This window comes from Lygodium microphyllum, chromosome 19 (genome assembly GCF_053477565.2).
Source record: "Lygodium microphyllum isolate KBCC chromosome 19, Lygodium_microphyllum_v1.1.10, whole genome shotgun sequence".
Classification (NCBI taxonomy): Eukaryota; Viridiplantae; Streptophyta; class Polypodiopsida; order Schizaeales; family Lygodiaceae; genus Lygodium; species Lygodium microphyllum.
Genome location: NC_141153.1, coordinates 63,286,275 through 63,300,279, shown reverse-complemented (window position 1 = coordinate 63,300,279; position 14,005 = coordinate 63,286,275). Strand labels below are relative to the sequence as shown.

At 42.2% G+C, this 14,005-nt stretch overlaps 1 protein-coding gene across 5 annotated transcripts in view; it reads right to left on the bottom strand.

Moving 5' to 3' along the window:
• Positions 1 to 12,914, bottom strand: part of LOC148019952 (pentatricopeptide repeat-containing protein At1g06140, mitochondrial-like) — a 53,764-nt gene extending 40,850 nt beyond the window's left edge. For 2 of the 5 annotated variants that reach the window (XM_087700151.1, XM_087700152.1), the window contains exons 1-4: positions 9,325 to 12,913; positions 4,691 to 4,795; positions 4,453 to 4,607; positions 4,158 to 4,280 (exon numbers count right to left, since the gene is read on the bottom strand). In XM_087700151.1, coding sequence (XP_087556277.1) covers positions 9,663 to 12,659 — 2,997 coding nt within the window. In that variant the 5' untranslated portion in view covers positions 12,660 to 12,913 and the 3' untranslated portion in view covers positions 4,158 to 4,280; positions 4,453 to 4,607; positions 4,691 to 4,795; positions 9,325 to 9,662. Of the gene's footprint in view, positions 1 to 4,157; positions 4,281 to 4,452; positions 4,608 to 4,690; positions 4,796 to 9,324 lie in introns of all 5 variants that reach the window. The other 3 variants (XM_087700156.1, XM_087700153.1, XM_087700155.1) reach the window with 3 other exon arrangements.
• Positions 12,915 to 14,005: the final 1,091 nt, after the last annotated feature.

Genomic DNA, 14,005 nt, shown 5'->3' with positions numbered 1-14,005 from the left:
CGCAGCTTTATGTGCACACTTCCAAGGGAGGTCGTGTGTTGTTTGTTTTGTATGTTAATGACTTGATTATTGCAAATGCTCATACCCAGAAGGTCGAATAGATGAAGGCAGCCCTACACCAGAAGTTCGAGATGACGGATTTAGGACTTCTCCATTTCTTTTTGGGCCATAAGATTTATCAGTCTCACAGGGAAATTTTTCCTCTCTCAACAAAGATATGTACACGAGCTCTTCGTAACTTTTGAGATGAGAATTGTCAAACCATTTCTACTCCTATGGATCCAAACTAGAAGGCCACTTCACACTCAGATTCTCCCCTGATGGATGCTTCCTGCTACCATCAGCTAATTGGATCGTTGATTTGGCTTCTCAACACTCGTGTTGATCTTTGTTTTCCTGTAGGTCTTTTGGTGGGGTTCATGAGTGAACCAAAACAAGTGCACTGGTTGGCTGCCTTGAGGATTCTTCGGTATTTGAGGGGGACCTCTGACTTAGGAATTTCTTATCCAATAAGTACAGGTGCTTCAGATCTTGTTCTTGCAAGTTGGAGCGACTCGGATTGGGCTGGTGATGTGAACCACTGGCGATCTACTACAGGTTATTGTTTTACCTTGGGTGCAGGTGTTATCTCATGAAGTAGCAAGAAGCAGCCCATGGTCCCCCTTTCTTCTACTGAGACGGAGTATCGGGCCGCGTCTTCTATCACATGTGAGGTTGTGTGGCTTCAGAGATTGTTGGAGGAGCTTGTTGCCCCCAGTCTCGTCCTGCTCTTTTGCAGTGCGACAACGAGAGTTGCATTGCCTTGATACCGAATCCTATATTCCATGCCCGGACGAAGCACATAGAGATCCAATATCACTTCATCAAGAAGAAGCTTTTGGATGCGACTATCGATGTGGAGTATTGCGGAAGCCTGACCTGTAAGAGCCTCAGATTTCTATGAATTTATATCCTTCAATCGTTCCTCTTCGTCCAAGACCAAAGGAACCAACTCCTCCCATTTTAGGGTCTTCATCGTCCCTGAAGCAATCAGAGCAGCATAGATACACTGAACTAAGGGAGCAACTACGATAACAAAGAAATCACCATATCCTCGGAGAAGATCGGGTTGCCACAATTCTCAACCTACATCTAGAGTTAGCGAAGCTTGTTCACATGCTTTTGCACGGAAGCAAACTTTTCTTGGATTCAAAGTTTGCATCTGCATCTCCAAAGAGACCCTCTTCCTAACAATCATTCTGTTATAGAGCTGAACTAGTTTGAGTCAAATCTCTCGAGCATTGGTAAGATGCTCAATATGGGCTATCCTAGTTGGAGTACATGAAAGAAATAAGAAATTGTCTCTGTGGGCATGTACCTTCGCCAACTCTGTTTTCCCCAAACAAGAAAGTTTGGAAAGATCATGGGCCAAATGGATGGTCAATAGCCTCCATCACTAGCTCCACCATTCATAAGACTCCATAATCGCCAAGAACTCACATCGATTTCAAACAACGTGGCTCTTGGATAACCTACACGAAACAAGGGTAGTCCCCTCTAACTAAGAAGATAGCCTGTTGAGAAACCCTTCACCCGCAATTTGCGTTTTTGCGTTTTTGTGTTTTTGCGTTTAGGGTTTGCAGCCCCAAAAAGGGGCACCACCCTAGATTGATTGTGCCTATTTATAGGCCACTCTCTCATTCATTCCTTACGACTGATCCTTCAGTCCATCACTCCCACTCTCTCTTCGTCAGTCTTCTAACACTCTCTTCCATCATCTCTCTCTCTCCTCTCCTACCACCATCTCCACACTCTCCTGGCACTAGCCTTTATCTCCAGTTGGATGCACTTATGGTGGCTATGTGCTCCTCTTCAATTGTTGGCGTCCATCCTTCATTGTTGGCGACATCATCTTCTGTGCTCCTACACCTTGCATTTGGAGTCCACCCTCTCTTGGCATCAGCATCGACCCTATCTGGCATCATCCTCCACCCTTTTGGCGGCTCCACCTTCTTGCGTTTGGCTGGCAAGGAGGTTCCTCACCATCTAGCATCTCTCTCCAACACGTGTCACCTTCATCAGAGGCAGTTGCACCTTGCATTTGGTTCCTGGCTACTTCCCACCCTTCTGACATCACTCCAACAACAACAACAACAGCTCGCGTCACCTCATCAGGCTTGTGTTTGCAGACGGAGGCTTCATCGGTTGTCTCCTTGCTCGTAGGTACCACTCTTCATCCCTCTGCATTTACAGACTCAAAGGCTTCTTTGGTAGTCTTCCTGCACTCTAGGGCTTCCTTTGTGCTACGACATCCTTGTATCAGATTCACTTCATCAGCATGATTCATCTTTTATCATCTCCTATGTTACTTTCCTCTCTCAGTGTTTGCCGTACACACACTATGTCTTCCCTACTGTCTCTCTAGTCACTTAGTCATTTTGACATCGCCTACTAAGGCTTCCTCCACTCATTCACATGCCTTAACCGCCAAAGGCGATTAAAAACAAAACCTGCTTTGTAAACGGATGAAAACAAAGCCTTTTCTCCTTCTTTGACAGCAAAACTAGGAAAAATATAGCAAACTTCCTTTCCCACATCTCCACTTGCTTAAGTCTTGTGTCGATGTGTAGCCCTCCCACTCGCCCTCGAACACTGAAAACACAGCCTTGGTGTCGTGCTGAACTCTCCTCTTCAAGTCTACCCACCACAATCAATCAGCCCTTCAATGCTGCTCCACAATCAATCAGCCCTTCAATGCTGCTCTAACACCGTGTCAGAGTGCAGCAAATGTGGAAGCATATGACCAGACTAAAAAGAAAAGACGTGAACATGGGAGAGAGAGAGAGAGAGAGAGAGAGAGAGTGTGTGTGTGTGTGTGTGTGTGTAGAACACTGAAGACTGCAGAGTATGAATGCTTTAGACTGAAGAATCTGTACAATGGGCTGTTGGCACCAGCCAGAGCTCTCCTTCTCTCTCTCTCTCACCTGCAGAAAACTGAATAAATGTGACCCCCATGCAGGCTGGCTATAAATAGCCTAAAATAATAAAATAAAATGCAGCAAGTCAGCCAAGCTGAAAACTGGCCGACTGCAGCAAACTAATGAATAAATAACAAAATAATTAAAGACTGCTGCAATCACTGCCTGGCTCCCACATGGCACCTGTCTACCCTGCCCGATATACCCTGAATGCGCAATAAATACTGGCAATTGCACTGAAAACTGACTGACCTGCTCCAAACTGGGAAAATCTGCCCTAAACTGTTCTGACACTGCCTGTGCCCATCCTAGGATGACCAAAACTCTAACACAGCACAAGACAGCCTGGACTGCCCCTTCAAATGTGCCTGATCCATATGTTTCATGCAGCCTGTACAGCCTCTTCGAGTGTCCCTGATCAGTTCCAACTCCTAGAACAGTTGGCTCTCCTATTCTATTGCATTGTAATTCGCTAAGGTTTTTGTTCCTGTCCTCATTTTCGTCATCATTTTATTTTTCATTTTAGCATGTAGGTTATCCAAGATTTCATCTTTCTGCACTTGATCCCACTTGTTTGCATATGTATCAGATCCTCACATGCTCCAGTCCCCCCAATTTGGTCCCCTCCTTCGGCAATATACAACATTTGGGATATGGCCATCGTCCTATTTGCTATATTGAATGCTCATTGAACTGGTGAGAGAGCGTGTGAATTAAGAATGGTATTTGTCTTGAGTGCAACCTTCAATGTTCTTTTATTGTGGGAGTTATAAAGAGGCTTTGAATTACTTCACGCTAGCATCCACCTTATGCATCCCATTAAACGTAGTTGGAAATGAAGTATAAGCTCTCCATACCCCCCCCCCCCCTGGCACCCCATCTGCTTCATGAAAGAGAACAATTTTGAGGTGCAGGTGCCAACTTAAGACAGGTACTCTAGCATAGGGTGAGACTGCATCTGCAAAGGTTATTTATCTGGAAGATCCAAGAGAATAAGCTTTCTAGGCCTTCCTTCTGATAGCCCATAAAGTGCTTTCATATACCTAGGTACAGAAGGCAGAACCACTTTTGTAACCAACTATGCACTATTTAACATTTCACCAAGGAAAAGAAAGCAAAACCTTTTTTTGGGTGCTGATAAGTGATTCTTACAACCTTGTCAAATCAAGACAACAATGTATTCCAGGAAAGAACTTGCACCTGAAATTCATTGTGCATTGGAGCCAAGTGGATGCCAGATCAGATTTTGAAATCTGGATCATGAAGCTTCTCCATTGTGCTAAGAATTTCTACCCCCATAAAGATGAACTTCACATTATATTCCTAGCATCCAAGACAGAAACAAGTAATGCATTGAGAAATTTGCCAATCTATGCCAAAAATGCATCCTTACACAAGACAACACAATGAATCAATTCTGCAGAATGATATAGATTCAAGCATAGCTTATAAGAAACAGAAAGTGGACAAGCTGCTAACTTTGAGTTTGACTTACCTTGGGTAATAGTTTGAAAGCATCCTCAATAAGTCACTGCTATATCTGAATTCAAAAACTAAACCTATTTCATCGTGTGCTCTTCATTTTCCTGCAACTCTTGGTAATTATATGCAAAATATAATAGATTTTCAAGAGGGTGAGTTGAGTTGAATCTGCACGTTGAATACATCAGAATTCAATCATAGCTTACAGAAAATAGAAAGTGGAAGATTTGCTCACTTCAAGATTGGTTTACCTTGGGTTTTAGTTTGAAAGCATCCTTAATCAGTCACTGTTTATGCTACATCGGAATCCAAAGAATAAATTTATCTCATCTTATGCTTTTCATTTTCCTCCAACTCTGCATTAAAAACCAACTCCTAATTATATGCAAAATCAAATAGATTTTCATGAGGGTGAGTTGAAGATACACATCAAGCACATCAGAGAAGAGAACCAATTTAAAGAAACATAAAGATTAGTAAGCCTATAATGAAAAACAGGTCCAACTATTGGTCATCTATTAAAGACTAACACTGATCTTGGCATTTTTCATGTCTTTCTTGCGCATCACTTTTGGAATCATATTTCACTTAGGGAAGAGACATTTCCACAATATTAGAAAGCTTGAGTTCCCCAACTGTGACATCTCATAATGAACAGTAAGCCAGGGTATCCTGTTCCTTATTGCAAGGAAGATGATCACAAGGCTGTTTTCTACTCCAAACATGTCAGCAGGCTCCAGGAGATCATAGACAGTTGCAAACAACATTATCTGCAGTTCATATACCCTCCATGTTTTGGTGGATGCAATTTTTCCTTCTTTAGTATAGAAGGTTTCATCAATGCATCTACAGAGATAGGCCATGGAGGATGAGTTGGATTCCATGATCGTGGTGCATAGACCCCAACAAAATTATAGAGAGTTGCAAACTACATTATCGGCAGTTCATATACCCTCCATGTTTTGGTGGATGCAATTTTTCATTCTTAAGTATAGAAGGTTTCATCAACGCCTCTACGGAGATAGGCCATGGAGGATGAGTTGGATTCCATGATCATGGTGTATAGACCCCAACAAATTTTTGGAGGTTGTGATGGCAAAATTAAGGCAAAGTGTGTTGTCTGCTTTAGGCCTTGTAATAGGTCCTCTCCAACATTTGCGAATCCTCAACATTATCACTAGTTTCAGCTGATCACATAGCTCAAAACACAAAAAGATTAGTGTCAAACTTGCCTCCCAAAATAGTGTTATAGCAGCTTATACCCGAAGTTGAAGGTTAGTAAAGACTCATCTCTAGGTCTACAATTCAAAAGTGAGGACTCCTCTTCTACACATGAGTCATGGATCTCCTTCAACCTCCTCAACCTTTGGCCCACCCAAACATAACATTCTTTTAACTTTAGGCAACATGCGAAAATATTTTGGCCTCTCACCTTGGTGAGATTCTCATATAATTCACTTGTTATCTTCTTATCTTGGATTAAAGAAATTCCATAAGTTAGCAACAACAATTCGTTGGATGAGTTATTACAAAATAGATTGTCACGATAAAACACAAGGGTTTGCAAATAAAACACAATGTAGCAACTCCGAACAACTATACAACCAACAAAGAAACTTGAGTCCTACGTAAGGGTAAGGAAAGCAGGAGCAAAGGCTGTAATGTGACGGTGACAGTAGGTACAACCTCCAAGAAGGCTGGTGACTGCAGGTAGTATCAGAAGTGGGTGCAGTGATGGAAGTGTGAGAATCTGTTAGAATAGACTGCACACCACAAGAGAAGAAGGAAATGTGCAAAAGAACTCAGAAGAAGAATGCTCAGAGAAAATACAAATAAAATAGTGAGTCACCGGCTGAGTAGGCATGGGCACTGGCTCCCCCTCTCCAACACGACCTTCAAATCTCTAAGTATGCTGACAATAACCAAGAGAAGGGACCCCAGCATATATAGATAGGCCACAGCCATGAAAAGGTGGCCAACATCAGGCAGCCCAAAAAATATGCAATCAGCCAAATAAATAATGATCAGCCGGCCACAATCAAGCGCAAATAATCAGATGCCACAAGCACAAACCAAATCACGATTGGTAAAAGATGTGTCGTGCCCACTCAATCAACACAAACTCACACATGAACTAAGTAGTCTACTAACACCCTCTCTTAGATGGATGATCTTGGCACAATACAATATACAATGATAATGACTCATCATAGAACATACAACAATGACCATCTAAATGGACCGTGGATACCCAAGCAATGTGTGATCAAGCTACCACCAAGAAGCCTCGAAGAGAACCTAAGGTCAATGTCGATCATACAAGCTCATGAAAGCAAATAGTAGTCATAGCAACTCTCTATATCTATCAGCAATGCCTCTATAGTAACATACCCAACCATGGATTCCTTGCCTTTCGCCAAATTGCCAAAGTATCTCCTCATGTGAGCTCATACTAGAAGCACATCCCGCTCGCTATCAAGAAATAGGCCATCATGAACCTCGATGTCAATTCCAACTCCAAGATTTCAAAACCTGCCAAACTTCCGTCGATGTGTAAGGGAAGCCCCGCTCTGTGTCCTTCCACTTGTATGCAAAGTTTAAGGCACAACTGCCCCACTCCATCACCCTCTCACGCTCCCTCTTTGGCACTAGGAAGATGTGAGGGATGACTGCATCACCAGCACTCGAAAGCAATACAGAAAGGGGCTGTTATGCACTTTTCCTTCTCAGATGAACCCTAGCTCTAACTCAATTTAATCTGTCATATCACTCTAGCTCACCTGCTTCATCCCACATACTCAAATTGTGATGGGCATTTCAGATATTAAGAATGTCAATCAACTAGCCAGTGATCTGAAGAGTAATTTGCTGAGCACAGGAAGGAAGAAGGATAGCATCAGCATTCATATGTACCAAGTTATATACACCTAGGCCCAGCAGCTGCTGCAGACTCAAAAGTCAAAGTAATTAAGTGTGTATAATGAAACCGGTCTATGACTCACATAAAGCGGTAGTTCCTTCAATTAACACCTAGTCTTTTCACACACACACACACACAAACAGAGACCTCACTCCCTCGCTCAACACCAGATTGGCCCCAAAGACCGGCACCCCTCTCAGTATTTCTTTATCAATTAAAAGATGGAAAGTTACAAAAATGAAATATTCCAAAATACATAACCTGTGAACAGTTGGTTTTCAACTGCATAAGGGCAGTACAGCATGACCAAAACAACATCCCTTTTAGGAAAGCATTTTCTGTGACCATAATTCAATGATTCACGTGCAGAATTGCGGTCTGCAGACTCTGTATTCATTGTTCTTACTGTCGAGCATATTCAGAATAACATCCCTTTTAGGAAAGCATTTTCTATGACCATAACTCAATGATTCATGTGCAAAATTGCAATCTGCAAAACTCTACATTCATTGTTCGTACTGTCCAAAACTCTGTATTCACTGTTCTTACTGTCCAGCATATCCAAAACAACATCCCTTTTAGAAAAGCATTTTCTGTAGTTCCTGCATTGGAGAAGCCAACAACAGCTCCTGAACCTAGACAGTGAGGCTCTTGCCCTAACAGAAGTGCAAAGAAAACACAAAACTATACCTTCGATGGAATCAGCCCATCATGCAGAGCATTTTCTCTGAGAATAGAGAGAGAGTTGACCAAAGGGAGCGAGCTCTACCTTCATACATGAGTCAGAGACAAAGAAGTACTCTCCATAGCTGATGAACTTGCAGCAATCGGCCCTCAGCTCCTCAAAACTTCATTCTCAGATCTGCCCCTCATGCCTATTACGTTTTTTTTTAATGCTCTCTCTCTCTCTTTTGGGAATTTGTGCCACATGGCATACATGTAACAATTTTCCCGTTTAAACCTTCCGATCTAAAATTCTCCATGATTGGTGCAAAATTTGACCTTGACACAGACCAAAGAATTAATCCTCGTGCAAAAACGAAGATAATGACGCAAACAGATTCTGGGGTTCAAAAATAGTAACTCCTTACATTTTAGGAATGGTGACCCCTGCATTCCTCAAGTTGTTTTGAGCAACTTTTATCATTGCAACCACATCAAAAAGTGTAATGTGGCTCAATTATGGTGACTTTTATTTCGTGAGCATTCTTACATGTGCATCTTCTGTCTTGGCCAGGCTCATTGTCCTGCGCCATCTCCAGTGGCTAAGCACACAATCCCAAACCACTAGCATTCTATTCTTCAATGCCCATTCAATATGGAACCGGTCCTAAGACTCAAACAAACCATTAGTCCAATTTGTCCAAATGGCTGCCTCTTCTGGCCATGCAAAGATCCCGGCTTAATCCAAGAGAACTCTGGGGGTAAAAAGTAACAACAACTAAAGAAAAGAAAAATAAATATTTATATAAGTAAATAAGTAAAGCAACTGCAAAAAGTATCACCACCTGGTGACATATAACCTTGTTGATCACACAAGTAGCACCTAGGCCTAACTGCTGCAGACTCTAAGTCAGTGTCCTTCAAGGTGTGTATAGCCTTGCTGATCACACAAGTAGCTAGAAATTCCTTAGGCCAGAATTGCATAAGTAGACAAAACACAGACTCAAAAGCGAGTATCCTTCCAGGTGTGTCCAACTTTTCTGATCACACAAGTATCTAGAAATTTCTTAGAGACATACCAGTCCTTAGAAAACACAAAACAAGAGAGGTTTCAAAAATCATGCCAGCAGCCTGATCTGGATACAGATGTGCTAAAACAAAGAATTTAAAGAAAGGGAAAGAGAGAATGCTATAACCAGGCAACTAATTTATCAGCAAAAGAAGACAGAAGAAACAATTACTTGTGAATTAAGTTTATAAAAACTTTGAGAAATATTAACATTAAAAAAACAAGAAACATACCTGATTGTATGGCAGATTCAAGTTTGGTTGAAAAGCTAAAGGAGACATCTCCTCATCACAATTGCCACAATTTGTGCCAGCCCCAGCAAGTCACCACAAAGGTCCAGTGCAGCCACAAAAGGATTTGTGACCCTAATCATGCAGCAGGATGATCGACTGGCTTAATTTAGTTCTCCTGCCAATCAATATCAGAGATTGGACAGCTGTGGATTGTGCATGTGCATCCAGATAGTGGCATGATATTCTGAGTCTCCAGCAGTGTTATACTATTTGCATTTTTCAAGATATAACCTATAAACAGTTTTGTTGTCAATTGATCTCCATTCAGTTATTTTTTCCTATTGCATCACAGGTTTCATTGCTTCAATGTCTTCTGTATCCTCCCATGAGTACGCGTCCACGTACACATTGGACATTAGAGTAAATGCTGAAACTTCTCTCCCATCAAGTTTTATTAAACTGTCAAAGGCATGCTTAGCAAGGTCCACATTGCCCCACTTACGGCAGGCAGCCAAAAATACATTCCACGTGACAGCATGAGGTTGGATAGGCATTTTTTCCAGCATGCTAAATGCCTCACTGAATTGTCCTGCACGACCAAATAAATCAACCATGCAATTGTAGTGTCCAAGTGTTGGATCAATGCCACATTCTTCCCTCATAACCTCAAAGTACTTCAGGCCCCTTTCAATGAGACCAGCATGGCTACACACATTCAGAACAATGAGAAAGGTGACCTCATCTGGCTGTATTCCTTTATTCATCATCTTGTCAAACAAGAGAAATACAGCTTCACACTCTGCCTGATGGCTGTAACCTGTCATCATGGCATTCCATGTCCTAAGGTCCATAACTGGCATTGAGTCAAACACACTCTGTGCATCAATCATGCTTCCACACTTACAATACATATCAATTAGCGCATTTCTGATTATAATGCGGGTGGCCTCCGAACCATCTTGTCTCTGGTCATTAATGGATGTACTACTGACCAAAGACCTAACATTCATGGGATGATTCATATATCCCCATTTGACAATCTCAGTATGAATTTTCCAGCCCTTGTCTACAGCTCCCATGTTGCTGCAAGCCCTCAGGCCACAAACAAATGCAGTCGCATCTGGAAATAAACCCTCCAACTGCATCTGTTCCAAACAATTTATTGCTTCCTCTCCGCACCCTTGTTCAGTATAGCCTGCAATAATTGCAGTCCAAGAAACCACATTCCGGATCTGCAATTCATCAAACACTTCCTTTGCTTCTACCAAAGATCCACACTTAGCATACATGTTCACCAAACTATTGCTAATAGAGTTATCTCCTTCGAATCCCTCTTCAGCAATCACATTGTACACTTCTTGGCCCTTATCTAAAGCTCTTACAAGTGCACATGCTCTCAAAGCACAAACTAATGTAGGAAGATTAAGACAAATACCCTCCTTCTGCATTTGATTAAAGCATGTTATTGATTCATTACCCAATCCTAGATCAGTATATCCTGCAATAAGGGAAGTCCATGAGACCACATCCCGAAGTGGCATTTTCTGGAACACATCCTGTGCATCTATAACTAAACCACATTTGAGATACATATCCACTAAACTGTTGCAAGAGAAGGAATCGTTTTCAAGCCCCATTTTAAGTACATCATTGTGCAATTCTCGACCACTTTCAAGATCATCTGAAGTGCCACATGCTTTCATAGAAAAAATTAGTGATGCAGCATTTGGTGAAACGCCTTCCTCTCTCATCTGTTTCAAACACTTCACTGCACCCTCACAGCCCCCATGTTCAGCATAACCTGCAAGAATCGAATTCCATGAGACAACATTTCTGGCTGGCAGCCTGTCAAACACTGCACTTGCTTCAAGAAGGCTATTATACTTTACATAGACCTCAACCAAGGTGTTGCCAATATATTGCTCACTGTCCCAACCTGCCTTTACAACCTGCACATGTAACTCTTGGAATCTGGCTTTGTCTTCAAAAAGACTAGAGGCTTTCAAGGAGTACAAATATGTGGTAGCATTGGGAGCCACACCCTCATTTCCCATCTGTTCCAAGCACTGCAGAGCATTACTACCGAGTTCGTCCTCAACATAACCAGCAATAAGTGCAGTCCAAGAAACTACACTTCGGTTTCTTACATGGTCAAACACCCCAATTGCATCTGCAAGTGAGCAACATTTTGTATACATGTCAACTAAACTATTTCCTATATAAGGATCTTCTTCAAACCCATTCTTCACAATCAAAGAATGCAGTTCTTGGCCCTTACCTAGTGATTCTACAGCACCACAAGCCTTTAAGCTGCAAAGCAATGTGGTTACATTAGGAGATATGCCATCCCTTTGCATTTGTTCTAAAGCAGCTAGTGCCTTCTCACCAAAACCATGATCTGCATAACCAGTAATTAGCGCAGTCCATGAGACTTGATCTTGCATTTCCAGCTGGCTTAAAACTTGCTCTGCTTCTGCAAAAGAGCCACTTTTAGCATACATACTAACAAGATTATTACCAATCACCAAAGCTCTTTCAAATCCCTCTTTCACTATCTCAGTATGAATTTGCCAGGCAGCTTCAACTTTGGTACAAGGTTTCAAGCAGCAGAGCATTGTGAGGACATTTGGGGATATACCCTCTGATTTCATTTGTTTCAAAGACTCTGCCAACTTTTCAGTGAGACCATATTCTGCATAGCCTGCCAGCAGCACATTCCATGATACTATGTCTCGAACTCTCAACATATTGAACACTTTCTGTGCATCTGTGAGTGAACCGCATTTGTGATACATATCCACTAACGTGTTACAGATGATACGGTCGTGTTCAAATCCCTCTTCTGCAATCAAGCAATGCACTGACTGACCTACCTCCATAAGGCCAGAGATGGAACATGCTTTAACTGCAGCAACAAGTGTACAACTGCTTAGAACTACACGTGCATGCAGCATTTTTTGAAACAAGGTAAGACCTTGCAAAGGTTTGCCGCAGGCAACAAGTCCATGTACTAGAGAATGGCAGCAGTTGTCATTGAAATGGACTAATGTGTTGAAAATCCGAGAAGCGTCGACTGTGCTCCCACATTCAGCAAGCATGGACACTAAGAGGCTCCCTAGTACCTGATGAGACTGCAAACCATGAGTATGTACATGGATAAGGACAAAGCTGGCGTGCACAAGCATTTTTTCCTTCTTGCACTGAATGCAGAAAGACATCAACTGATCCATGGAGAGAAAATCTATCCCGGGCTCTACGGGGCTGAGCATCTGTGCCATTGATAGAATCTCTTTGCTGGTCCTTTGTAGTGACTGCGTGGTGGTGGACATATTCATGATTGCAATCGACAGCAGACATTATTACAGCCTCAGCAAAGCCGGAAGTCGATGTGTGCAAGCAAATGTATCTGCAGGAAAGCTTGCGTCATCCTACCCATAGAAGCTGCATGTAGTTCCGGACGAGAGGTAGTCCCAAGGGGAGCGACTCGCGAGTAGAAGACGGCCCCGCGCTCTGACAATGAATGTTTTTGACCAAGGCTATAGACTGAAGGGGCCAATAGACTTTACAAAGGAATCTCTCTACCCAAGATCGTTTAGAGCAGCCATTAAGGCATCTGAATTTGTGAGTGAAGCCAGGTTTGATTCCTAAGGACTAAGTGGGTTAGCTAGGCCACTATAAGGTCACAATGATGAACTAGGGTAGCTGGGCCACTATAAGGTCATGGTGACTTTTCACACTTTTGCTCTACGGCAACAGGTCAAATAACTGAATCTTCAGAGCATGCATAGAAATCCACTTCTTTTAAGCGATATTAGTTATGCAATCAACCCCTACAAATCCTCATCAAGACTTCCCCTCTCCATTATGTGAGAAGAAGGTCACACCTCGAGGGAGAAGAAGGTCACAAAATCAACCAACCACAACAAAGCAAGCCTTGTTGTGATTGGTTCGCAGGTTGAAACAATAAGAGAAGACAGGTGAAGAAGCAATCTTCAATTGGGAGTATGCCTAACCTACTTCTGGGGCCCGAACTGTTATTGGCTCCTCTACCCTATTGGACTTCCAGCTCTACCCATATAGGGCACTTTGAGTGGGTTGTGAGTGAAGCCACGTTTGATTCCTAGGGATGAACTATTGGGAGTTGTTCACGCAACGGTTTTGAGCTTTGAACCATTTTTAAGGGGAAAACCGGTTTCCCCCTTTCCATCCTATTCCCATTAGGTTTTAAAAAACCCCTTCCATTTAAAAAGTAATCAAACACCTTCCAAAAATGTAGCAAGGTTGACACCAGAGTGATAAAGGCTTGGTTGAAGAACCTTTTTTTAGATGGGATGTGGTGGAAGCATGTGTGTTTCTCCAATAATAGCAGGGGAGTTTGGAGACAAACACTATCTTGGGGGTATTTTTTGAAAAACAAGTGGTTTTGGGAAAAATATGGGAACCTCCCATGTGGCTTGGAAAGGTTCCCAATTTTTGGGGAAAACCATTAAAAAAACCCCTATGAGAACAGCTCCTTGGATTTCAAGCCCTACCGTATAGGCACTCTAATGGTCTCTTATAGACTGCCAAAAATGGTGCCATTATTAAAAAAGAGTCCCTCCTAATTAACTTGTACAAGGTTAGCCTAGAACAAATTTGTAATAGATTAGGGCACATGTTAATCAAAACAAGAAAAAAATTA